Here is a 27,421-nt window from a genome sequence, read left to right as displayed (position 1 = left end):
AGTAGATAGTAGTAGTATGTAGTAGTAGTATAGTATGAGTAGAGTAGTAGTAGTAGTAGTTAGTAGCTGTAGTATGTATAGTAGTAGCAGTAGTAGTAGTAGAATAGCAGTAGATGTAGTAGATAATAGTTAGTATGATTATAGTAGTAGTAGTAGTAGTAGTAGTAGTTAGTAGTAGTAGTAGTAGTAGTAGAGAGTAGTAGTAAGTAGAAAGTAGCAGTAGATGTAGTAGTAGTAGTTGTAGATGTAGTAGTAGTAGTAGTAGTAGTAGTAGTAGTAGCTGTAGTAGTAGTAGTAGTAGTAGCAGTAGTAGTAGTAGAAGTAGCAGTGATGTAGTAGTAGTAGTGTAGAGTAGTAGTAGTAGTAGTAATAGTAGTATAGTAGCTGTAGTAGTAGTAGTAGTAGTAGCAGTAGTAGTGTAGAAGTACATAGATGTAGTAGTAGTAGTTGTAGATAGTATAGTAGTAGTAGTAGTGATGTAGTAGTAGCTGTAGTAGTAGTAGTAGTATAGCAGTAGTAGTATAGAAGTAGCAGTAGATGTAGTAGTAGTAGTAGTAGATGTAGTAGTATAGTAGTAGTAGTAGTAGTAGTAGTAGTAGTAGTAGTATAGTAGTAGTAGTGTATAGTAGTAGAGTAGCAGTAGTAGTAGTAGAAGTAGCAGTAGATGTATAAGTAGTAGTAGATGTAGTAGTAGTAGTATAGTAGTATATAGTAGTACTGTAGTAGTAGTAGTGTAGTAGTAGCAGTAGTAGTAGTAGAGTAGCAGTAGATGTAGTAGTAGTATATAATGTAGTAGTAGTAGTATTAGTAGTATAGTATTAGCTGTAGTAGTAGTAGTAGTAGTAGCAGTAGTAGTAGTAGAAGTAGCAGTAGATGTAGTAGTAGTAGTAGTAGATGTAGTAGTAGTATATTATTAGTAGTATAGTAGTGTAGTAGTAGTAGTAGTAGTAGCAGTAGTAGTAGTAGAAGTAGCAGTAGATGTATAGTAGTAGTAGTAGATGTAGTAGTAGTAGTAGTAGTAGTAGTAGTAGTAGTAGCTGTAGTAGTAGTAGTAGTAGTAGCATAGTATAGTAGAAGTAGCAGTAGATGTAGTATAGTATTGTAGATGTAGTAGTAGTAGTAGTAGTAGAGTAGTAGTAGTAGCTGTAGTAGTATAGGATAGTATTTATGAATATAATTAGATAGGTACAAGTTATGTATATAGTATAGTATATATTGTATTATAGTATAGTAGTATAGAAATTATATGTAATTTTAGTATAATATGTATGTATATTAGGATATTTATTATGTATATATAGTAATAATATATATAGATGATATAGTTGTATATAGTATAAGTTTGTAATATGATTATATATAGTAGGTAGAGTAAGTAATGAGAGGTAGTAGGTAGATAGTAGTAGAGAATAGATGTAGTAGTGTTAGTGTAGTAGTTAGTATGTATATAGTGTATAGTACATATGTATAAGTACATATTAGATTATTAATAGTTATAGAATATATGTACTGTTATATATATTGATATATAGTAATAGTATTATATTATATGATTATATTATATATATAAGTGTTATATTATATAATAGATATAAAGTACTATGATATATATGTATTATGTATAGTATATGTATATAGTACTTGTATATATATGTACTATTATAATAGCATAGATTATATTAGTTAGTAGTTATATGTAAGTAAGTGTATATTATATACGAGTATGTAGAAGTGCAGTATGAGATGTGAGTATAGTAGTATGATTAGTAGATTAGTATATAGTTGTATAATGTATAGGAGTAGATGTAATAGATGATAGTAGAAATAGTATAGTAGTAGTGAGTATAGTATATACAGTAGTAGTAGAGTAGCGAGATGTAGTAGTAGATGTAGAGAATTATAAAGAGTGTAGTGTAGTATAGTATATGCTTAGAGTAGAACAGTAATTAGTAGTAGTTGTAGTAGTATAGAGATAGTTATGTAGTAGTAGCGTATAGTAGGTAGTAGAGTATTAGAAGTACAGTAATGAGTTAGTGTTATGTAAGTTAGTTATATAGTAAGAGTGTTATATAGTGTAGTGAGTGATATAAATAGCGTAGATGTAGTATTGTAGATGTATAGTATATGTAGTAGTGATATGTGTATAGTAGTGGTAGCATAAGAGTAAGTACTGATGTATGTATGTGTAGATAGTAGTAGTATAGTAGTAGTTGTGTGTAGTAGTGTAAGAGCAGTATTATAGAATAGAGGATATATGTAGTGTGATGTGTAGTATAGTATGTAGTATCTGTTAATATAGATACGATATAGAAAGTACAGTAGATGTATATATAGTTGTGAGTTAGTAGTATAGTAGTAGTAGTAGTAGCTGTAGTATATAGTAGTAGTAGCAGTAGTAGTAGTAAGTAGCGTAGATGTAGTAGTAGTAGTAGTAGATGTAGTAGTAGTAGTAGTAGTAGTAGTAGATAGTATAGTAGTAGCTGTAGTAGTAGTAGTAGTAGTAGCAGTAGTAGTAGTAGAAGTAGAGTAGATGTAGTAGTAGTAGAGTAGTGTAGTAGTAGTAGTAGTAGTAGTAGTAGTAGTAGTAGTGTAGTAGTAGTAGTATAGTAGAGTAGTAGTAGTAGAGTAGAGTAGAGTATAGTAGTAGTGTAGAGATGTAGTATAGTAGTAGTAGTAGTAGTAGTAGTGTAGTAGTAGTAGTAGTAAGTAGCAGTAGTAGTAGTAGAAGTAGCAGTAGATGTAGTAGTAGTAGTAGTAGATGTAGTAGTAGTAGTAGTTAGTAGTAGTAGTAGTAGTAGCTGTAGTAGTAGTAGTAGTAGTAGCAGTAGTAGTAGTAGAAGTAGCAGTAGATGTAGTAGTAGTAGTAGTAGATGTAGTAGTATAGTAGTAGTAGTATATTGTAGTAGTAGTAGTAGTATGCGTATGTAGTAGTAGAGTAGATAGTAGTAGAGTAGTAGTTAAGTAGAAGTAGTAGTAAGTAGTAGTAGTAGTAGAGTATGTAGTAGTAGTAGTAGTAGTAGTTAGTAGTAGAAGTAGTAGATGTAGTAGTAGTAGTATGTAGATGTAGTAGTAGTAGCAGTAGTAGTAGTAGTAGTAGTAGTAGATTGTAGTAGTAGTAGTAGTAAGCAGTAGTAGTAGTAAAGTAGCAGTAGTAGTAGTAGTAGTAGTAGATGTAGTAGTAGTAGTAGTAGTAGTAGTAGTATAGCTGTAGTAGTAGTAGTAGTAGTAGTAGTAGTAGTAGAAGTACAGTAATGTAGTAGTAGTAGATGTAGTAGTAGTAGTAGTAGTAGTAGTAGATGTAGTAGTAGTAGTAGTATTAGTAGTAGTAGTAGTAGTAGCTGTAGTAGTAGTAGTAGTAGTAGCAGTAGTAGTAGTAGAAGTAGCAGTAGATGTAGTAGTAGTAGTAGTAGATGTAGTAGTAGTAGTAGTAGTAGTAGTAGTAGTAGTAGTAGCTGTAGTAGTAGTAGTAGTAGTAGCAGTAGTAGTAGTAGAAGTAGCAGTAGATGTAGTAGTAGTAGTTGTAGATGTAGTAGTAGTAGTAGTAGTAGTAGTAGTAGTAGTAGCTGTAGTAGTAGTAGTAGTAGTAGCAGTAGTAGTAGTAGAAGTAGCAGTAGATGTAGTAGTAGTAGCAGTAGATGTAGTAGTAGTAGTAGTACACTTAACGATTTCGTGAATCAGGTGGGACCAAATGCTGAAACTGTATGTAGGAAATACATGGCATATAACCTGGGTGGGAAGGGGAGGGTAATGGCAGTCCATGTAATGATGGACACCAGGGTGGACGGGGGTCGGTCATGTGTGGCTGTGGTGTCGCACTGCAACTAGGGGACGAGGGATCTCTGGTGGCCGGAGGTGACGGTGGCGAGATGAGGAGTACCTCAGCTCTTCTTTCTTTTTTTTTGAGGAAGTCTGGGGGATTATAGTGTTAAACGTCTCTTATTTAATATGGAAGGAGCGATCCAGGTGCGTTTGGAAAGACAGAAAAGTTGCGTCGGAAGTTGTGATTTGAGGTGCAAGGAGGGAGTCCAAATGTCTGCAATGGAAAGATAGATGGTTCAGACGTGTTCGAACCCGCTTGGCTTCACCGAAACCCACATGCTTGGCGGACTGGACGACCTGGAGTGGGGCTGGGGAATGGATGAGACAGTTGGCACGTAGTGAGAAGCAATTGGATATATATATATATATATATATATATATATATATATATATATATATATATATATATATATATATATATATATATATATATCACTCCAAAGGAACCCATGGGTAACAGATTATTTGGAAAAAATAGATAAAATCCAAAGAATATTACTTATCATTACAATTTAATCAGCATTTTCAAAATAAATGAAAAAAAAAAATTTCAGCCAAACATGAATGACCAAAAAAAATTCGGTGGGGGAAAAAAAACATTAATTTTCATATGCTCTTCTTTTTTTTATTCAATATCTGTCCCATTTGTGCTTGCCCGAGAACGTGAACATACTGCATCTGTATTCAGCACGGCCTTGAGGAAGCCGCACAGGTGTCTCGATGGACCAAAAATACCTGGGGGAAATAACAACGTCAGGGGTTCGAGGTTTTCCCTCCTACCTGTGGCAAATCTTAGGGAAAGAAAAGGCTCGTGTGTGTGTGTATGTTTCCCTCCCCAGCCCCGCCCCCTGACGCTTGTGTAGCACCGCCCACTGATTGGGCACGGCCCCCCGTGACGTCATTGAAGCCTCTGGCTTTGATTGGCTCACCTGTCGTAAGAAAAAGAAAAAAGTATCGTTTTATGAACAAATCAAAAAAATAAATGGATTAAAAGTTCATCTAGTCCTATAGGGTAAACTGTTCAGTCTTTCAGAGAATTATAGTAATTCCGCCTCAGTGAAATGAGTAAAATAGATAGCTAGAGAGATAATACTTGAGGGGTTCGCGGCTAATCATCGCCCACCCATCCACCCACCGGTTGCGCGCGCCATGGCGCCGCCTCTATATAAAGGAGGCCAGACCCGTGACCGACCTCAGTCCTGGCCGGGCAAGACACACGACCACTGCCTCAGCCGAGCACACACAGAGAGACACAGAAACTTCCACCTTTTTTCCCCCGCCATTTCTTCCCATCTACAGCAAGAACCCCGGGGATCCAAGATGTGTTGGTAGAGCTACACAAGAGAGAGAAAGAGAGACATTTTAACTTCTTCGGCCGCTCAGGACATCCATCTTTGCCTGTTACAGACATTTAATAGTTCCACCACCACCCAGCTCTCGAAGAGATGCATTCCTTCGCCATTTTTCTCGGTAAGTCCTGAAATACGTATATGGGAGACGTTTTATGTTAGTAAGACATGATGGACATTAATTAATCCCAGCCAGTCGTGTTATAGGGAACTTATTTGAACATTTCAATTTGCCTAAAAAAAAATTTTTTTTTTGAACTGGGCTAAATTTTTTTGGTTTTTTGGAACTGCCTAAAAGTTAATTAAATTTTTGTTTTCATGGGAAAAAATATATATATATGGAGGTAACTTTAGGTCTATGTATATTAAGTGATGAGTAGTATTTTAGGAGAGTATGATGGATTATCAATAACTATAGTATGTTATTTATGATATACGTTAAAGAAATTATTTCTTTCCCCAATTTAAAAAAAAAAAAATTATTTCTTCCCCCCACACACAAGACTTAAATATGATATTGTTAACTCAATCATTTATTCACTTAATAAAATCTCAAATGACCAGTCTATTTTTTTAGGACAGGGGTCAACCCCCAACCATTTCTCTCTCTCTCTCTCTCTCTCTCTCTCTCTCTCTCTCTCTCTCTCTCTCTCTCTCTCTCTCTCTCTCTCTCTCTCTCTCTACCTACCTATATCTATATTTATATTACACATAATTACCGTGGATGGTAATTACGACCCCCGTTAACTTATTAATTCTAAAAATCCTGGGTTGTTTCCCATATTGTGATCCTCTTTCTCACTCTTAATTTCCTCCCTCTTATTTCCCACTGTACTGTCTTTAAAACTAGGTAATTGGCTGCTTAGGATATGGACTTAGTTAACTACCCAATGGCACTGACCTCTGACCTAGGCTAAAGATTTGGCGCCTGGTTTTAAAATGGGTTGGCCAAGAAGTGGCCATCTTGGATTCGAACTTGATGTATATATATATATATATATATATATATTCACATCCACGCCTAAGTCTAACTACTGTTACACTCTGAGTGGGAGATGAACTGCTGGTTTTACTTTTAAGCTAATTGCTCTTCCCGTTCAAGGCCAGTTAACATACCCCCTTCACCCCTGGGCTCGCTGGATTGATCATGGTCAGCAACGCTATAAAACCACAACACACACACACAGACTCATCTCTTCGTTCATTAATTTTTCAGTTTTATTCAACCCCAAAATTAATTGTTCATGAAATTTCCCTTTTTTTTTTCAGTAGTAACAAAACCTGTATGTCGATGTAGTTAAATGTTTATATATACACAAATACTCGAACGCATCCATACACGCATGCGCACGAATGACACAAGAACTCAACACACGAACGCACACATGAATACAGTTAACGAAACTGCTCGCACATCTACAATCGTAACACACAGTCGTTAGCACACGAACGAGGCAATAACAGGGTTAAAAACTCCCTTCATTTAACATTAAAAATTATATTTAAAAGCAATTTAGCAATAACACACACACACACACACACCGTATAGACTGAATTTAAAAAAAAAAAATCGTAAGTTCCATATTAAATAAACTTTAAAAGTCATAGTCCTTTTCTCTGTAGACTAATTTAAAAAAAAGTCATTAAAAATCTGTACATTTAACTTGCAGGGACCCTGAAAAAAATTGGGGGGGAGTATAACAACTTAACTCTCTTTGAGTACGACGATTTTTATTTTTTCAACCTGTAATACGATGGTTAACGTTGCGTACGATAACTACACATCTCGTATCACAATGGTTATTATCATACATCAAGGGTTGTTGCCGTAGTCTCATGGTTCTCCATGGGTTCAAATTAGTCTTCAAAAAAAAAAGGGGGGAGTTAATTCAGTCGTTTAAAATATTCCTTTCAACTTGTAATACGATGGTTAACGCTGCGTACGATAACTACACATCTCATATCACAATGGTTATTATCATACATCAAGGGTTGCCGTAGTCTCATGGTTTTCTCAATGGCTTCAAATTAGTCTTCAAAAAAAAGGCGGGAGGGAGGTAAACCAGTAGTTTACAATATTGCTCATATCCTTGGTGTGAATATCGTAATATTATTGGCACTTTGAACTAAATCAAGTCATATTTATTCTTACTTTAAAGGCGAAAATGTAATATGTGTCCATAGCCTAGTTGAACTAGACAATAGTTATAAATGATGTACTATTCTTCGTTGCCTTGAATTGCTTATACCTGCTCGTTATCTCCTAGTTACTTCAATATTGCTCGTTACCAAGTACACAGAACAGTTTAATAGGAGCCATACACCATTCTGTCCAGCTATTTTGGCCAGACATAACTCTAAGATAGACTTTTTCTGGACTAGGGTTACCTGAGCGGCCATGTGCACCTATTACTGGCCCTCGTCTGAGCCAGGGGGAAATGGCGAGTTCAGAAAATGACACCTTTTGGACACTAGATGAAATGGAATGAATTATTTTTGGACATAATATACTTTTTTTTGGTCCTATTTACCTATATCTAATGTAAGGTAATTGCTCAAGCATCTAACTTATTGTATAACTTAATTACTTAACCTTAAGTATTTATTCGATATATAATATATATATATATATATATATATATATATATATATATAATATATATATATATAATATATATATATATATATATATGCCTATGAGTCCACGGGGAAATGAAACAAGTTCCCAAGTGCACTTTCGTGTCGTAATCATATCCCTTATAGTACTTAATGCCACGGGTTAAGTGGCACAACTTTTGCCATTCATAAGTTTTAAATCCCCTATTCTAAGTCGGCAATAACGTCTTATCAAATCTGGATGCCTAAGGGGTGAATAAAAGGGTTTAAGAAATGGCATGAAAATCCTATTTGCCTTTTAAGTGATAATAATAACTCGACTAATGACATTTCAGTCAACTACCCATTAAGATGGTTAGGTTTCGGCATCCTATTCGACTTTTAAGTGATAATAATAACTCGACTAATGACATTTCAGTCAACTACCCATTAAGATGGTTAGGTTTCGGCATCCTATTTGCCTTTTAAGTGATAATAATAACTCGACTAATGACATTTCAGTCAACTACCCATTAAAATGGTTAGGTTTCGGCATCCTATTTGCCTTTTAAGTGATAATAATAACTCGACTAATGACATTTCAGTCAACTACCCATTAAAATGGTTAGGTTTCGGCATCCTATTTGCCTTTTAAGTGATAATAATAACTCGACTAATGACATTTCAGTCAACTACCCATTAAGATGGTTAGGTTTCGGCATCCTATTTGCCTTTTAAGTGATAATAATAACTCGACTAATGACATTTCAGTCAACTACCCATTAAAATGGTTAGGTTTCGGCATCCTATTTGCCTTTTAAGTGATAATAATAACTCGACTAATGACATTTCAGTCAACTACCCATTAAATGGTTAGGTTTCGCATCCATATTGCCTTTAAGGATAAAAAACTCGACTAATGATATTTCAGTCAACTACCCATTAAGATGGTTAGGTTTCGGCATCCTATTCGCCTTTTAAGTGATAATAATAACTCGACTAATGACATTTCAGTCAACTACCCATTAAGATGGTTAGGTTTCGGCATCCTATTCGACTTTTAAGTGATAATAATAACTCGACTAATGACATTTCAGTCAACTACCCATTAAGATGGTTAGGTTTCATGAAAAGGGGAAGAAGAAGAAGAAGAGGTAGTTTGACCTTAATTAGATTGGTAAACAAAAGACCATGGCAGTGTACGAAGCTGTTGAATCGAACATGTTCACTACAGGCCATCTGGCCAACCAGCTGTCACCGTGGTGATGGGCCAGCTGGCACCATGATGATGGGGCCATCTGGCCAACCAGCTGTCACCGTGGTGATGGGCCAGATGGCACCATGATGATGGGGCCATCTGGCCAGCCAGCCAACCAGCTGTCACCGTGGTGATGGGCCAGCTGGCACCATGATGATGGGGCCATCTGGCCAGCCAGCCAACCAGCTGGCACCGTGGTGATGGGCCAGCTGGCACCATGATGATGGGGCCATCTGGCCAGCCAGCCAACCAGCTGTCACCGTGATGATGGGCCAGCTGTCACCATGATGATGGGGCCATTTGGCCAGCCAGCCAACCAGCTGTCACCGTGGTGATGGGCCAGCTGTCACCATGATGATGGGGCCATCTGGCCAACCAGCTGTCACCGTGGTGATGGGCCAGCTGGCACCATGATGATGGGGCCATCTGGCCAGCCAGCCAACCAGCTGGCACCATGATGATGGGGCCATCTGGCCAGCCAGCCAACCAGCTGGCACCGTGGTGATGGGCCAGCTGGCACCATGATGATGGGGCCATCTGGCCAGCCAGCCAACCAGCTGTCACTGTGGTGATGGGCCAGCTGGCACCATGATGATGGGGCCATCTGGCCAGCCAGCCAACCAGCTGTCACCGTGGTGATGGGCCAGCTGTCACCATGATGATGGGGCCATCTGGCCAGCCAGCCAACCAGCTGGTACCGTGGTGATGGGCCAGCTGGCACCATGATGATGGGGCCATCTGGCCAGCCAGCCAACCAGCTGTCACCGTGGTGATGGGCCAGCTGGCACCATGATGATGGGGCCATCTGGCCAGCCAGCCAACCAGCTGTCACCGTGGTGATGGGCCAGCTGGCACCATGATGATGGGGCCATCTGGCCAGCCAGCCAACCAGCTGTCACCGTGATGATGGGCCAGCTGGCACCATGATATGGGCCATCTGGCCAGCCAGCCAACCAGCTGTCACCGTGGTGATGGGCCAGCTGGCACCATGATGATGGGGCCATCTGGCCAGCCAGCCAACCAGCTGTCACCGTGGTGATGGGCCAGCTGTCACCATGATGATGGGGCCATCTGGCCAGCCAGCCAACCAGCTGGTACCGTGGTGATGGGCCAGCTGGCACCATGATGATGGGGCCATCTGGCCAGCCAGCCAACCAGCTGTCACCGTGGTGATGGGCCAGCTGGCACCATGATGATGGGGCCATCTGGCCAGCCAGCCAACCAGCTGTCACCGGGTGATGGCCAGCTGGCACCATGATGATGGGCCATCTGCCACCAGCCAACCAGCTGTCACCGTGATGATGGGCCAGCTGGCACCATGATGATGGGGCCATCGGCCAGCCAGCCAACCAGCTGTCACCATGGTGATGGGCCAGCTGGCACCATGATGATGGGGCCATCTGGCCAACCAGCTGTCACCAACCAGGGAGACAGTAAACACACCACCACCTGGCGAGAATATGAAACCAGCGGCCATATTCCCCTCTCCCTTCTCCCCCAATAACCCCATATTCTCCCCTTCAACACACTTTACCTCCCCCTTAACACACTTGATCTCCCCTTTAACACCCATTTCTCCCTTTTAACACACTTTGTCTCCACTTAACACACTTGATCTCCCCTTTAACACCCATTTCTCCCTTTCAACACACTTTGTCTCCACTTAACACACTTGATCTCCCCTTGACACACTTTGCCACCCCCAACCATTTCTCCCCTTAACACACTTTACCTCCCCTTAACACACTTGATCTCCCCTTGACACACTTTGACACCTCACCCATTTCTCCCCTTTAACACACTTTACTTCCCCCTTAACACACTTTATCTGCCCTTAACACACTTTGACACCCCAACCATTTCTCCCCTTAACACACTTTACCTCCCCCTTAACACACTTTATCTCCCCTTAACACACACACCCCAGACACACCTGGTTCAATTTACCGCCACAGTTGGTAATGTTAGAACTGGTTTAACCTGAAGCCTAATAATAGTTAGAACTGGTTTAACCTGAAGCCTAATGTTAGTTAGAACTGGTTTAACCTGAAGCCTAATAATAGTTAGAACTGGTTTAACCTGAAGCCTAATAATAGTTAGAACTGGTTTAACTTGAAGCCTAATATTAGTTAGAACTGGTTTAACTTGAAGCCTAATGTTAGTTAGAAGGGTTAACTGAAGCCTATTAGTTAGAACTGGTTTAACTTGAAGCCTAATGTTAGTTAGAACTGGTTTAACTTGAAGCCTAATGTTAGTTAGAACTGGTTTAACTTGAAGCCTAATGTTAGTTAGAACTGGTTTAACTTGAAGCCTAATGTTAGTTAGAACTGGTTTAACTTGAAGCCTAATATTAGTTAGAACTGGTTTAACTTGAAGCCTAATGTTAGTTAGAACGCTTTAGGCGTTTAACTTGAAGCCTAATGTTAGTTAGAACTGGTTTAACTTGAAGCCTAATGTTAGTTAGAACTGGTTTAACTTGAAGCCTAATGTTAGTTAGAACTGGTTTAACTTGAAGCCTAATGTTAGTAGAACTGGTTTAACTTGAAGCCTAATGTTAGTTAGAACTGGTTTAACTTGAAGCCTAATAGTAATGTTAGAATGTTTAACTTGAAGCTAATATAGTAGAACTGTTTAACTATTTAAGCCTAATTTAGTTTAGAATAGGTTTAAATATTGAATCTCTTTATAATATTCATGTTAGTCATATATTTTCATAGTATTCGCCATTTCCCGCATTAGCAAGGAACTAGAAGGACTGGGCCTTTGAGGGAATATCCTCACCTGGCCCCCTTCTCTTTCCTTCTTTTGGAAATTAAAAAAAAAAAAGAGAAATTCGAGGAGGCTCTCCCAGCCCCCCCTTTTCCCTTACAGCTTCCTCTTTTGGAGTTTAAAAATCTCACAGATTTTGGAGTTTACTTCACATATTTTAGAGCTTACTCACAGATTTTGAGTATTTTATCACCAATATATATATATTATATATATATATATTGATTATTATATAATCATATATATTGGAGTCTAATTAATATTACAAAATTTTTTAAGGAGTTATTCAATTAAATTCATTCATTTGTTTTTGGAGTATTACTCACAATTTTGGAGTTTATCAAAATTTTTCACAAAATTTTATTTTAATTCACAATTTGGATATTAAATTTTGAGTTTACTTTCACAATTTTGGAGTTTACTTCACATTTTGGAGTTTACTTCACAGTTTTGGAGTTTACTTCACAATTTTGGAGTTTACTTCACAATTTTGGAGTTTACTTCACAAGTTTTGGAGTTTACTTCACAATTTTGATTTATTCAAATTTTGAAGTTTAATACATTGTAAGTATTATAAATATTATGAATATTTATAACTTATTTATAAATCATATAAATATATATAATATATATATATATATATATTTTTTATTTTTTTTTAAAGATGCTCAAAAATTTTCATCCCAATTTTCAGTTATGAGTACATATAATTATATCCACTGTAGATAATTAAGTTGCCAAATGGTTGTTAAAGTGAAATTAAATAAATTTAAATGTTTCTCCAAGCGAATCACATACTCTAATATAGAAGTCATACTGATAATATTATTATATTGTTAAAATATTATTGAAAAATTGTTTTTTATATTATTTCTTTTAAATTTTTTAAAAGAAATTAAAATTCATCATTTGTCCCATTTCCCTTTAAAAATTTCATGGTAAAAAAAATTTATTAAAATTCCATATCTGGCTCCATTTCTTTTAAAACATCTGTAGAAAAAAATAATAAAATTTCAAAATTTTGGAAATTTTGATCTATCATAGATTATACAGGTCTGCTTGTTTATACTCCTCCAATAGACTCGAAATTATAGTAATTTACGAATAGATAGATACCTAGTCCCAAATGCATTGAAGGAATTTTTAAAAATCTAATTTACGTTGTTTGTAAGTAGCTGTTTCAATTCACAGCCTCCTTAATTTGTGTTCTCATAGAAATTCTCATCCTACATAGTCATCTTTAAAAAAAAAGAAAAAATGAAAATTAAATTTGATATATTAAAAACAAAATGGAAATGGTGACATGGGTTTGGGAAATGGAGAGTGATTTTTAAAAATCTAATTTACGTTGTTTGTAAGTAGCTGTTTTCAATTCACTGCCTCCTTAATTTGTGTTCTCATAGAAATTCTCATCCTACATAGTCATCTTAAAAAAAAAAAAGAAAAAAGGAAAATTAAATTTGTTACATTAAAAAGAATAGGGAAATGGTGACATGGGTTGAGAAATGGAGAGTGATTTTTAAAAATCTAATTTACGTTGTTTGTAAGTAGCTGTTTTCAATTCACTGCCTCCTTAATTTGTGTTCTCATAGAAATTCTCATCCTACATAGTCATCCTGAAAAAAAAAAGAAAAAAGGAAAATTAAATTTGTTACATTAAAAACAAAATGGAAAAGGTGACATGAGTTTGGGAAATGGAGAGTGATTTTTAAAAATCTAATTTACGTTGTTTGTAAGTACCTGTTTTCAATTCACAGCCTCCTTAATTTGTGTTCTCATAGAAATTCTCATCCTACATAGTCATCTTAAAAGAAAAAGAAAAAATGAAAATTAAATTTGATATATTAAAAACAAAATGGAAATGGTGACATGAGTTTGGGAAATGGAGAGTGATTCGTTCACACAGTTTTGCTCTCCAGTCAATAAATTCTTCCATCTTGAAACATTAAAAGTCCACAAAACTACTATAAAAATTGCACGTTTTCTTTTTTTCTTTTCTTTTTTCTTCAAAGACTCGAGACATGTTTGAAGCTTACATGTAAATCAAACAAGATTCTTAAATGTAAAGCTAAAATGGCCATCTATATACAGTGATCGCCATTTTACTTCACTATATTATACATTACCCACATTGAACTATCTTAATTAAATTAAAGCTATAGAATTTCAGGAGCAAATAGATCATTTCCATGAAAGAAAATAAAAAGAAATCGTTACGTAGAATATATATATATATATATACATATAGAAATATAATTGACCACGTCATAAAATTCGAGATATGATAACAAAAATGCCCAGCTACGTTTTTCTTTATCATATGATCAACAGCTCAAAAATTATAGATAAAAATGACGTAATTTCACATCAGATAGAAAATGTATGTAATTATATATATACTGTATAGAAACACGATAGTCTATCATCTACATTATTGTATTGAGGGATGAATGGGTACGTTCATAGAGTTGGCGCGAGAATTTTATCATAGCAGTATAGCAGTAGTGGCTATGTAGGCTCGGTTTATCTCTCTCCTTGGCTATGATAGCAGGGCTATGCTATGCTATGCTTTCACTGACAACATGGCTATATCACACCCCCCACGACATGTCTATGGCCAAGGGGCTAACAGTCACTAGCTAGGCTAACATTCACGACATGCCTTTGTTAAGACTGGGTAGGCTCGGCTATCAACGTACAACATAGCTATAACATGGAAGAAGAAGAGGAGGGCTAGCTAGGCTATGTATAGGCCTAGGGTGTTGATTCAATATGGCTATCACTCACTCACGACATGGCTATAGTAGAAATAGAGCAAGCTAGGCTATGACTCGCCGACCTTGCTATAACAGGGCTAACAAAATGGCTAGGCTATGTTACGACGTGACTATAGCAGGGCTGAAATACAGCGGCTAGGTTATATATACTTAAAGATATGGCTGAAATAAGAATACAATATGACTAGGCTATTAATATCTATATCTCATGGCTATATAGCTATTTCTCATGACAATATAGCAGTGCTATATTGTGGCTAGGTTATCCCTCGCATGTCTATATATGATTAGGCTATTATTAGCTATCTCTCATGGCTAAAAATGCTATTTTCAGTGCATATAGCAGTGCTATATTGTGGCTAGGATATCCATCGCATGTCTATATATGACTAGGCTATTATTAGCTATATCTCATGGCTATATAGCTATTTCTCATGGCTATATAGCAGTGCTATATTGCGGCTAGGTTATCCATCGCATGTCTATATATGACTAGGTTATTATTAGCTATTCTCATGGCTATATAGCTATTTCTCATGGCTATATAGCTATTTCTCATGGCTATATAGCAGTGCTATTTGCGGCTAGGTTATCCATCGCATGTCTATATATGACTAGGTTATTATTAGCTATTTCTCATGGCTATATAGCTATTTCTCATGGCTATATAGCTATTTCTCATGGCTATATAGCAGTGCTATTTGCGGCTAGGATATCCATCGCATGTCTATATATGACTAGGCTATTAATATCTATATCTCATGGCTATATAGCTATTTCTCATGGCAATATAGCAGTGCTATATTGTGGCTAGGTTATCCATTGCATGTCTATATATGACTCGGTTATTATTAGCTATTTCTCATGGCTATATAACTATTTCCCATGGCTATATAGCAGTGCTATATTGTGGTTAGGCTAACCCTCGAATGTCTATATATGACTAGGCTATATAGCTATTTCTCATGGCTATATAGCTATTTCTCATGGCAATATAGCAGTGCTATATGTGGCTAGGTTAACCCTCGAATGTCTAATTACTAGCTTTGTAATGTATTAGACTAAGCCTGGCAGTGCTGTCGCGTTCCCTTCCCTAACCACTGCCACACGACAACACATTGCACGCGTGGATAATTTATCTTAATTCGTAATTTTCTTGCGGTGAGAACTACGCGCTGTCTAGCCTCATGAAAACTATAAATAAAAAAAGGTTCAAGAAATGGCCCCTAGATATGTTTAATTCACCTCCAGCTTTCGTAATGGAGTGGGGGTTTGCGTTGCGACCCATCACCCTAGAAGGCATGGGTTCGAGTCTCTGGAAGGGAGATCTCTCACAGTCAACCCAGCTGTTCTTCCTTCACTTTGGAATGGGGGGGGGGGGGGAATCCTGGCGTAGACCAGGCGCATGCGTGGAAATACAGACACACTTTTATATAAACACGAGTCGCAATTTGGAAGAGAGAAGAGTAAGATGGTTAATCGACATTTTAAAAACATCAAAAATTTGCAAAAAATTTAGAACATTGGAACGAGCAACCAATGGTGCTTCTATACGAAAATCTCAAGGCTACGAGTGGCCATCGGCGCCATATTGGATCCAAACTGGCGGTGAGCGTTACGGGCAACAGATACTGTATATATCATAGAATTGGAAGGACAGAACAGATAAAAAAAAAAAAAAATGGAGGGAGTGGTGGAGTCAGCGACCAGCAGCCATGATAAATCTGTTAGTTACGAGTCAATTTAGTTACGAGTCAATTTAGTTACGAGTCAATTTAGTTACGAGAAATTAGTACGGTCAATTTAGTTACGAGTCAATTTAGTTACGAGTCAATTTAGTTACGAGTCATTAGTTACGAGTCAATTTAGTTACGAGACAATTTAGTTACGAGTCAATTTAGTTACGAGTCAATTTAGTTACGAGACAATTTAGTTACGGGTCAATTTAGTTACGAGTCAATTTAGTTACGAGTCAATTTAGTTACGGTCAATTTAGTTACGAGACAATTTAGTTACGAGTCAATTTAGTTACGAGTCAATTTAGTTACGAGACAATTTAGTTACGAGTCAATTTAGTTACGAGTCCAATTTAGTTACGAGACAATTTAGTTACGAGTCAATTTAGTTACGAGTCAATTTAGTTATCGTAGACAATTTAGTTACGGGTCAATTTAGTTACGAGTCAATTTAGTTACGAGTCAATTTAGTTACGAGTCAATTTAGTTACGAGTCAATTTAGTTACGAGTCAATTTAGTTACGAGTCAATTTAGTTACGAGACAATTTAGTTACGAGTCAATTTAGTTACGAGTCAATTTAGTTACGAGACAATTTAGTTACGAGTCAATTTAGTTACGAGACAATTTAGTTACGAGACAATTTAGTTACGAGACAATTTAGTTACGAGTCAATTTAGTTACGAGTCAATTTAGTTACGGTCATTTAGTTACGGAATTTAGTTACGAGTCAATTTAGTTACGAGACAATTTAGTTACCAGTCAATTTAGTTACGAGACAATTTAATTACGAGTCAATTTAGTTACCAGTCAATTTAGTTACCAGTCAGTTTAGTTACGAGTCAATTTAGTTACGAGTCAATTATTACGACAATTATACGAGTCAATTTAGTTACGAGTCAATTTAGTTACAGGTCAATTTAGTTACGGGTCAATTTAGTTACGAGTCAATTTAGTTACGAGACAATTTAGTTACGAGTCAATTTAGTTACGAGTCAATTTAGTTACGAGTCAATTTAGTTACGAGACAATTTAGTTACGAGTCAATTTAGTTACGAGTCAATTTAGTTACGAGTCAATTTAGTTACGAGTCAATTTAGTTACGAGTCAATTTAGTTACGAGTCAATTTAGTTACCAGTCAATTTAGTTACGAGTCAATTTAGTTACGAGTCAATTTAGTTACGAGTCAATTTAGTTACGAGTCAATTTAGTTACGAGTCAATTTAGTTACGAGTCAATTTAGTTACGAGTCAATTTAGTTACGAGACAATTTAGTTACCAGTCAGTTTAGTTACCAGTCAATTTAGTTATCAGTCAATTTAGTTACCAGTCAATTTAGTTACCAGTCAATTTAGTTACGAGCCAAACTTAACTCAAGCAAAGAAGTAGAATTGGTTTTAAGGTGAAGAAAGAAAAAGCTAATATCATAAAATCAGAGAGACATACACATTATTTTGCTTAAGGAAACACAATTTAGAAAATACTATTTTATTCATTAGTAAATAATATAGTAAATCATTCGTCATTCCAGTAATTTTTTTTTCTTTTTTACTTTCAATAAAAGTGTATTCATCATCTCAAATAATAGACGTCTCAGACATTTCTTTTTTTTTTTAAATAAGTTATGACGGCCTTTGACCACCCTTGGGAGTCCATAGGTCAAAGGAAAGATAAATAAATCCATCAACAAGTGATCATTATCCAAACAGAAGCAATTAATCCTGAAATGGATGTAAACAAAATGTCTTTTTTTTTTTATCATATCAAAGGCATTCTGTATTGCCATGATGACCATTGAGGTTTTAATTTGTTTAAGAATGACAAGGACATTTGAAATTCAATTGATATTACATGGGTAATGGAAATTTATAAATAAAAACTGAACCATACCATTTTATTTTATTTTTTTTTTTTCTCGTTTAAAGTAAGGGGTCACATAACCGATGTGGATTATAGTGAATTTGAAGTAAACAAGCAATATATATATATATATATATATTATATATATATATATATATATATATATATATATATATATAATCTTCAAAGGAGTACATTATTTCCTTGTTGCCGTACGAAGTGCAGCCTTGAAGCAGCAACAATAGCTCCAGAAGACGACGTCGTCCTGGAGTTGTACGATAATAATCATAATGATATACGTGTGTGTTGAGCTGGGCAAGTCCCTGTCCTGTTACGATCACGCTCCATTACCTCAGGGACGGGAGCACAGGCCACGGCCGTTTGATGGGAAAGGACAGAAGACGTTCGACCAGTCTTGATGGGAAGGAAGGGAGGGAGGAGGAGGAAGATGCGCGCTGCCACGAGGCACGATAACTTGAACTTTTAACCCCACCCTCGAGGCCGCGTACGGTAGTTGAAAGGTTTACATCTTCCACTGTTGTGGTGTCGTATGTAAATATGTAAATATATGGTATGGTAATTTATGTAAATATATATATATATATATATGTTATGGTAATTTATGCAAATATATGTATATTTTACAGTGATTTATTCAACTGCCTTGCGTCACCTTGATCGAATATCTGGTAAATAACTTGATAGAGTAATTAAATTGGATGCTGGGGATAAGATTGTGATGGGACAATGTCTTTCCCTCCCCTTCCTCCCCCTTCGAAGATGGGCTTACCCATACCTTGTCCCATCATCGAAGATGGGCACCAACTGCATCTCGAATTTACCCATACCTTGCCCCATTCGAAAGGCTTACCCAACCTTGCCCATCTCGAAGATGGCTTACCCATACCTTGCCATCATCGAAGATGGGCTTACCCATACCTTGCCCATCATCGAAGATGGGCTTACCCATACCTTGCCCATCATCGAAGATGGGCTTACCCATACCTTGCCCCATCATCGAGATGGGCTTGCCATCATCAAGATGGCTTACCCATACCTTGCCCCATCATCGAAGATGGGCTTACCCATAACCTTGCCCCATCATCGAAGATGGGCTTACCCATACCTTGCCCATCATCGAAGATGGGCTTACCCATACCTTGCCCATCATCGAAGATGGGCTTACCCATACCTTGCCCACATCATCGAGATGGGCTTACCCATACCTTGCCCCATCATCGAAGATGGGCTTACCCATACCTTGCCCCATCATCGAAGATGGGCTTACCCATACCTTGCCCCATCATCGAAGATGGGCTTACCCATACCTTGCCCCATCATCGAAGATGGGCTTACCCATACCTTGCCCCATCATCGAAGATGGGCTTACCCATACCTTGCCCCATCATCGAAGATGGGCTTACCCATACCTTGCCCCATCATCGAAGATGGGCTTACCCATACCTTGCCCCATCATCGAAGATGGGCTTACCCATACCTTGCCCCATCATCGAAGATGGGCTTACCCATACCTTGCCCCCATCATCGAAGATGGGCTTACCCATACCTTGCCCCATCATCGAAGATGGGCTTACCCATACCTTGCCCCATCATCGAAGATGGGCTTACCCATACCTTGCCCCATCATCGAAGATGGGCTTACCCATACCTTGCCCCATCATCAGAAGATGGGCTTACCCATACCTTGCCCCATCATTGAAGATGGGCTTACCCATACCTTGCACCCCATCATCGAAGATGGGCTTACCCATACCTTGCCCCATCATCGAAGATGGGCTTACCCATACCTTGCCCCATCATCGAAGATGGACTTACCCATACCTTGCACCCCATCATCGAAGATGGGCTTACCCATACCTTGCCCCATCATCGAAGATGGGCTTACCCATACCTTGCCCCATCATCGAAGATGGACTTACCCATACCTTGCACCCCATCATCGAAGATGGGCTTACCCATACCTTGCCCCATCATCGAAGATGGGCTTACCCATACCTTGCACCCCATCATCGAAGATGGGCTTACCCATACCTTGCCCCATCATCGAAGATGGGCTTACCCATACCTTGCCCCATCGTGTCATCTGAGCCACAAAGTCGCGTGGGATTTCAAAATCTGGAAAAATATGGCCAACATAATTTTTTTTCTTATACAGAACACGACAACCTAACTTAACCTAGCCTAACTTAGCTTACCCTAACCTAACTTAACCTAGCCTAACTTAGCTTACCCTAACCTAACCTAACTTAACTTAACCTAGCCTAACTTAGCTTACCCTAACCTAACCTAACTTAACTTAACCTAGCCTAACTTAGCTTACCCTAACCTAACTTAGCTTACCCTAACCTAACTTAACTTAACCTAGCCTAACTTAGCTTACCCTAACCTAACCTAACTTAGCCTAGCCTAACTTAGCTTACCCTAACCTAACCTAACTTAACCTAGCCTAACTTAGCTTACCCTAACCTAACTTAACCTAGCCTTACTTAGCTTACCCCTACCCTAACCTAGCCTAACTTAACTAACGCAGGGTTTGGCGATGGTGTTTCCTGTGGGGGCGGGTAGCGCCGGGAATGGATGACGGCAAGCCAGTATCACTATGTACATGGCTTTATATGTATATGTCTCTGTATGTATAATTATGTATATATACATATGTATATGTTCAGTATATTGAACGTATGTGTATTGAGTGAATGGGTCTGCTTCCTGGCGCTACCTCGCTGGCGCGGGAAGCGGCGATCATTCTATGTTGTGTAATGGAGACTTGGCCTAGCTTAACGTGTTCGTGTGTCGTGTGTGTGTGTGCGGCAGCGTGGGCGTTGGTCGGGGCGGCGTGGGCGTGGAGCAGCAGCGAGGTCTCGTGCGCCTCCTGCGGCTCCGAGTGCCAGGCCGCATGCGGCACCAGGAACTTCCGCGCCTGCTGCTTCAACTTCCAGAGACGCCGCCGCACGGACCCCCTCCTGCCGCACAGGTGAGTCTACCCCCACACCCTGGTCTGTTGAAGAGGGGGGAGGGGGGTTCTGTAGGGTCTGTTGAAGAGGGGGGGGGGTTCCTGTAGGGTCTGTTGAAGAGGGGGTTCCTGTAGGGTTTGTTGAAGAGGGGGGTCCTGTAGGGTCTGTTGAAGAGGGGGATCTTGTAGGGTCTGTTGAAGAGGGGGTTCCTGTAGGGTCTGTTGAAGAGGGGGTTCCTGTAGGGTCTGTTGAAGAGGGGGGGATCTTGTAGGGTCTGTTGAGAAGGGGGTTCCTGTAGGGTCTGTTGAAGAGGGGGGGTTTCTGTAGGGTCTGTTGAAGAGGGGGATCTTGTAGGGTCTGTTGAAGAGGGGGTTCCTGTATGGTCTGTTGAAGAGGGGGTTCTGTAGGGTCTGTTGAAGAGGGGGGGGGGATCTTGTAGGGTTTGTTGAAGAAGGGGGTTCTGTAGGGTCTGTTGAAGAGGGGGGTTCTGTAGGGTCTGTTGAAGAAGGAGGTTCTGTAGGTCTGTTGAAGAGGGGGTTCTGTAGGGTCTGTTGAAGAGGGGGGTTCTGTAGGGTCTGTTGAAGAGGGGGGGGGTTCTGTAGGGTCTGTTGAAGAGGGGGGTTCTGTAGGGTCTGTTGAAGAGGGGGGTTCTGTAGGGTCTGTTGAAGAGGGGGGATCTTGTAGGGTCTGTTGAAGAGGGGGGTTCTGTAGAGTCTGTTGAAGAGGGGGTTCCTGTAGGGTCTGTTGAAGAGGGGGGGGATCTGTAGGTCTGTGAGGAAGGGGGTTCCTGTAGGGTCCTGTTGAAGAGGGGGGTTTCTGTAGGGTCTGTTGAAGAGGGGATCTTGTAGGGTCTATTGAAGAGGGGGTTCCTGTATGTCTGTTGAAGAGGGTTCTGTAGGGTCTGTTTGAAGAGGGGGGATCTTGTAGGTTTGTTGAAGAAGGGGTTCTTGTAGGGTCTGTGAAGAGGGGTTCTGTAGGGTCTGTGAAGAAGGGGTTCTGTAGGTCTGTTGAAGAGGGGGTTCTGTAGGGTCTGTTGAAGAGGGGGGTTCTGTAGGTCCCTGTTGAAGGAGGGGGGTTCTGTATGGGTCTGTGAAGAGGGGGGTTCTGTAGGGTCTGTTGAAGGGGGGTTCTGTAGGTCTGTTGAAGAGGGGGGATCTTGTAGGGTCTGTTGAAGAGGGGTTCTGTAGGTCTGTTGAAGAGGGGTTCCTGTAGGGTCTGTTGAAGAGGGGGGGGATCTTGTAGGGTCTGTTAGAAGGGGGTTCCTGTAGGGTCTGTTGAAGAGGGGGGGGGGTTCTGTAGGTCTGTTGAAGAGGGGGATCTTGTAGGTCTGTTGAAGAGGGGGTTCCTGTATGGTCTGTTGAAGAGGGGGTTCTGTAGGGTCTTTTGAAGAGGGGGGGGATCTTGTAGGGTTTGTTGAAGAAGGGGGTTCTTGTAGGGTCTGTTGAAGAGGGGGGTTCTGTAGGGTCTGTTGAAGAAGGAGGTTCTGTAGGGTCTGTTGAAGAGGGGGTTCTGTAGGGTCTGTTGAAGAGGGGGTTCTGTAGGGTCTGTTGAAAGGGAGGGGGTCCTGTAGGGTCTGTTGAAGATGGGGTCCTGTAGGGTCTGTTGAAGAGGGGGTTCCTGTAGGGTCTGTTGAAGAGGGGGTTCCTGTAGGGTCTGTTGAAGAGGGGGAGGGGTCCTGTAGGGTCTGTTGAAGGGGGGGTTCCTGTAGGGTCTGTTGAAGAGGGGGGTCATGTAGGGTCTGTTGAAGGGGGGGTTCCTCTAGGGTCTGTTGAAGAGGGGGGTTCCTGTAGGGTCTGTTGAGGAGGGGGGTTCTTGTAGGGTCTGTTGAGGAGGGGGGTTCCTGTAGGGTCTGTTGAAGAGGGGGGTCATGTAGGGTCTGTTGAAGGGGGGGTTCCTGTAGGGTCTGTTGAAGAGGGGGGTTCCTTTAGGGTCTGTTGAGGAGGGGGTTCCTGTAGGGTCTGTTGAAGAGGGGGGTCCTGTAGGGTCTGTTGAAGAGGGGGTTCCTGTAGGGTCTGTCGAAGAGGGGGTTCCTGTAGTGTCTGTTGAGGAGGGGTGTCCTGTAGTGTCTGTTGAAGAGGGGGGTTCCTGTAGGGTCTGTTGAAGATGGGGTTCTGTAGGGTCTGTTGAAGAGGGGGGTTCCTGTAGGGTCTGTCGAAGAGGGGGTTCCTGTAGTGTCTGTTGAGGAGGGGTGTCCTGTAGGGTCTGTTGAAGAGGGGGAGGGGGTCCTGTAGGGTCTGTTGAAGATGGGGTCCTGTAGGGTCTGTTGAAGAGGGGGGTTCCTGTAGGGTCTGTTGAAGATGGGGTCCTGTAGGGTCTGTTGAAGAGGGGGGTTCCTGTAGGGTCTGTTGAAGAGGGGGGTCTGTAGGGTCTGTTGAAGAGGGGGTTCCTGTAGGGTCTGTTGAAGAGGGGGGTCATGTAGGGTCTGTTGAAGATGGGGTCCTGTAGGGTCTGTTGAAGAGGGGGGTTCCTGTAGGGTCTGTTGAAGAGGGGGGTCATGTAGGGTCTGTTGAAGAGGGGGGTTCCTGTAGGGTCTGTTGAAGAGGGGGGTCATGTAGGGTCTGTTGAAGATGGGGTCCTGTAGGGTCTGTTGAAGAGGGGGTTCCTGTAGGGTCTGTTGAAGAGGGGGGTCCTGTAGGGTCTGTTGAAGAGGGGGGTCATGTAGGTCTGTTGAAGATGGGGTCCTGTAGGGTCTGTTGAAGAGGGGGGTCTGTAGGGTCTGTTTGAAGAGGGGTTCCATGTAGGGTCTGTTGAAGATGGGGGGTCCTGTAGGGTCTGTTGAAGAGGGGGTCTGTAGGGTCTGTTGAAGAGGGGGTTCCTGTAGGATCTGTTTGAAGAGGGGGGGGTTCTTGTTCTTTTGATATCTTGAAGTCCTTTGATGTCTGTAGTGGGTCTGTGATGTCTCTCTCCTTGATCGTATTTGTACACAGGACAACACACACACACACACACACACACACACACACACACACAACACACAAAACACACACATACACACACACCACACACACACCACACACACACACAACACACACACACATACACACACAATCACACACACACACAACACACACACACCACACACACAACACACAACACACACACACACACTACACACACACACACACACACACACACACACACACACACACACACACACACACACACACAGAGGGTCAGTGTTGACCTGTCTGGTAGTAAGACCCACAATTCTGTGGTCTACTTAAACCATCCCAAAGATTGTTTAGAATCATTACTTTTTTATCCTAATTATCTCATATAGATTTCTTAATTATCATCATTTTGATTATCTCAGTTATTTGTTGATTATTATTATTATATTAAATAACATTTTTCTTTTTTGTCTGTGATTCGTCAGTCGTGAATTTCACAAATATTTGCATAAAAAACAGTGTGTGTGTGTGTGTGTGGTGATGAGTGTTGTGCTATGTGTTTGTAACGACCCTTGAACACAAGTACGACCCAACGACACAACACGACTGACCGACCCAACCCTGAACACACATGGTACACCTTGAACACGATGGTACGACCTTGAACACGAATGTTGCACGACTACTGAACACACGTCACTATTGAACACACACGACCCTATGACCCTGAACACACGGTACGACCCTTGAACACGACGATACGACCCATGAACACGAGTACGACCTTGAACACGACCGATACACCTTGAACACACATACACCCTTGAACACACGTACGACCCTGAACACGGACATAACACACCTATGACCCTAACACAGGTCGACCCTTGAACACGACGTACGACCCTGAACACATGGTACACCTGAACACGACGTACGACCCTTGAACACGACGTACGACCCTGAACACACGATACGATTGAACACGATACCCTTGAAACAGTTCGACCTTGAACACGAGATAATGACACACTCACCCATTGACACACGGTACGACCCTTAAACACGATAACCCTTGAACACGATGGTTAGACCCTTGAACACGTACGATACGACCCTTGAACACGATGTCTACCCTTGAACACGACTGTCGACCTTAAACCGAGTATACCTTTGAACACGACGTACTACCCTTGAACACGACGTACGACCCTTTGACATTTGCATGTCGATTCGACCGCTGAACACGAATGGAGATTCCTTGCACGTTAAGTAACAGAAGTCGTGTGCTAGGTAACGGCGTCGGACCCTTGACCAGCTGTGCGATCCCGTTGTAACAGACGATGCTCGCCTCCGTGTGCAGTTGAGTGTGCGACCCTTGAACATCAAGGTACGACCCTTGAACACGACATGGTACGACCCTTGAACACAAGGTACGACCCTTGAACACGATGTACGACCTTGAACACGATGTGCGACCTTGAACACGAGATACTATTGAACACGACAGTAGACCCTTGAAACACGACGGTAGACCCTTGAACACGACGATACGACCCTTGAACACGATGGTACGACCCTTGAACACGACGATACTACCCTTGAACACGACAGTACAACCCTTGAACACGACAGTACGACCCTTGAACACGACGATACGACCCTTGAATACAATGGTTCGACCCTTGAACACGATGGTACGACCCTTGAACACAATGGTACGACCCTTGAACACGATGGTACGACCCTTGAACACGACGTTGCGACTCTTGAACACGAGATACTATTGAACACGACCCTATGACCCTTGAACACGACGGTACGACCCTTGAACACGACGATACGACCCTTGAACACGACGATACTACCCTTGAACACGACAGTACGACCCTTAAACACGATATGACCCTTGAACACGACGATACGACCCTTGAACACGACAGTACGACCCTTGAACACGACGATACTACCCTTGAACACGACAGTACGACCCTTAAACACGATATGACCCTTGAACACGACAGTACGACCCTTGAACACGACGCTAGCCCGCGTGACCAAAGTTCAATGTCGTCTTTTCCCCAGCGTGAGCGACGGGCGAGTGGACCCCTTCGCCGTGGAGGCGCTACTGCAGGGTCGGGGCAACGGCGCCCGGGACCCCCACCTGACCCAGCTGCTGCGCTCCATTTCCCGCCCTGTGGCGGGTAGCGCCCCAGCAGACCCCGCCCCAGCCTCGCTCTCCGCCGTGCTGGCCAGGTTGGCGCAGGGGGACGTGGAGGATGACATGGACGACGAGGTGGTGGAGGACGACCCTCCCTCCTCCTCCACCAAGGAAGAGGAGGAGGAGGAAGGGGAAGAGGAGGAGGAAGAGGAAGGGGAGGAAGAAGACGTGCTCCTCCCCTCTGCTCAGGACGTGTCACGTCTGGTGGCGCTGGCGGCTCTCCATCACCATCTCCACCATCACCCATCACCATCACCAACACTCCTCCTCCAACGGGAGCAGCAGCGGAGCCTCCACCATCACCAACACCATCACCAGGCCAATCGCCATCCACGCCACCCATTCCTCCCTCCAACAAATTTGAATAAATAGTAACCTATAAACTCCCCTTCCCTCCCCTTCCCCAACGCAGCAGACCATCCCCCTTCCTCCCCTTCCTCCCCTTCCCCAACGCAGCAGACCATCCCCATTCCTCCCCTTCCGTAACGCAGCAGACCATCCCCCTTCCCCCTTCCTCCCCTTCCTCCCCAACGCAGCAGACCATCCCCCTTCCTCTCCCATTCCCCCTTCCTCCTCCCCTTCACTGTGACACAGACGTGGCTGGAGTGTTTACTTTCTGCTGACCAACCCATTTCCCATTCCCTTCCTTCCCCTTCCCCCATCCATCCCCTCCCATCACCACCCATCCCCTCCTCACTACCCCTTCCCCTCCCATCCCCTCCCATCACCACCCCTTCCCCTCCCATCCCTACCCATCCCCCCTTTCCCCCCATTCCCCTCCCTCCCTCCCATCAACTGTCCTTCCCCCCCCATCCCCTCCCATCCCCTCCCATCACCACCCATCTCCCACACTGTCATGGCCGTTCAAGTGTTGCCAAAGTCATGTACCTTTCTATATAAATAAATAAATATATATGATTTTTACGCAGCGACAAGAGTCGAGGTTGTAAAAGAATTGTAAAAGGAAAAAGAAATATTAGAGTAAAATACTATAGTCATGTTCAGGGTCAATATAAGCTTAGATAATATAATAGATCAATATGAAGACGAGGACATGAAGGTGAAAACACTGGCAATAATGATAATAATAAAGATCTTAATATTCACTGTCGTGTATGTGTCCATTACAATATTCACCCGATATTCCTCCCATTACTGACACGGGGTATTC

The 27,421-nt window shown here is 41.3% G+C and overlaps 1 protein-coding gene across 1 annotated transcript; it reads left to right on the top strand.

The window, feature by feature from the left end:
- Window positions 1-4,909: 4,909 nt before the first annotated feature.
- LOC139761527 (uncharacterized) lies at window positions 4,910-26,887 on the top strand. Its single transcript, XM_071685792.1, has 3 exons — window positions 4,910-5,289; window positions 20,999-21,158; window positions 26,115-26,887. Exons 1-3 carry the CDS (start codon window positions 5,265-5,267, stop codon window positions 26,620-26,622), a joined length of 693 nt encoding a protein of 230 aa, XP_071541893.1. The 5' UTR covers window positions 4,910-5,264; the 3' UTR covers window positions 26,623-26,887.
- Window positions 26,888-27,421: the final 534 nt, after the last annotated feature.

This window comes from Panulirus ornatus, chromosome 40 (genome assembly GCF_036320965.1).
Source record: "Panulirus ornatus isolate Po-2019 chromosome 40, ASM3632096v1, whole genome shotgun sequence".
NCBI lineage: Eukaryota > Metazoa > Arthropoda > Malacostraca > Decapoda > Palinuridae > Panulirus > Panulirus ornatus.
Note: the sequence above shows the minus strand (reverse complement) of the source record. Positions and strands in the feature narration are given on the sequence as shown.

Bases quoted from the DNA above. Each gene is read 5' to 3' on its own strand.
- LOC139761527 (XM_071685792.1), top strand. From the start codon at position 5,265: ATGCATTCCTTCGCCATTTTTCTCG. The intron at 5,290-20,998 runs GTAAGTCCTGAA...TGTGTGCGGCAG, and splicing joins TTCCTTCGCCATTTTTCTCG to CGTGGGCGTTGGTCGGGGCG. The intron at 21,159-26,114 runs GTGAGTCTACCC...TCTTTTCCCCAG, and splicing joins GACCCCCTCCTGCCGCACAG to CGTGAGCGACGGGCGAGTGG.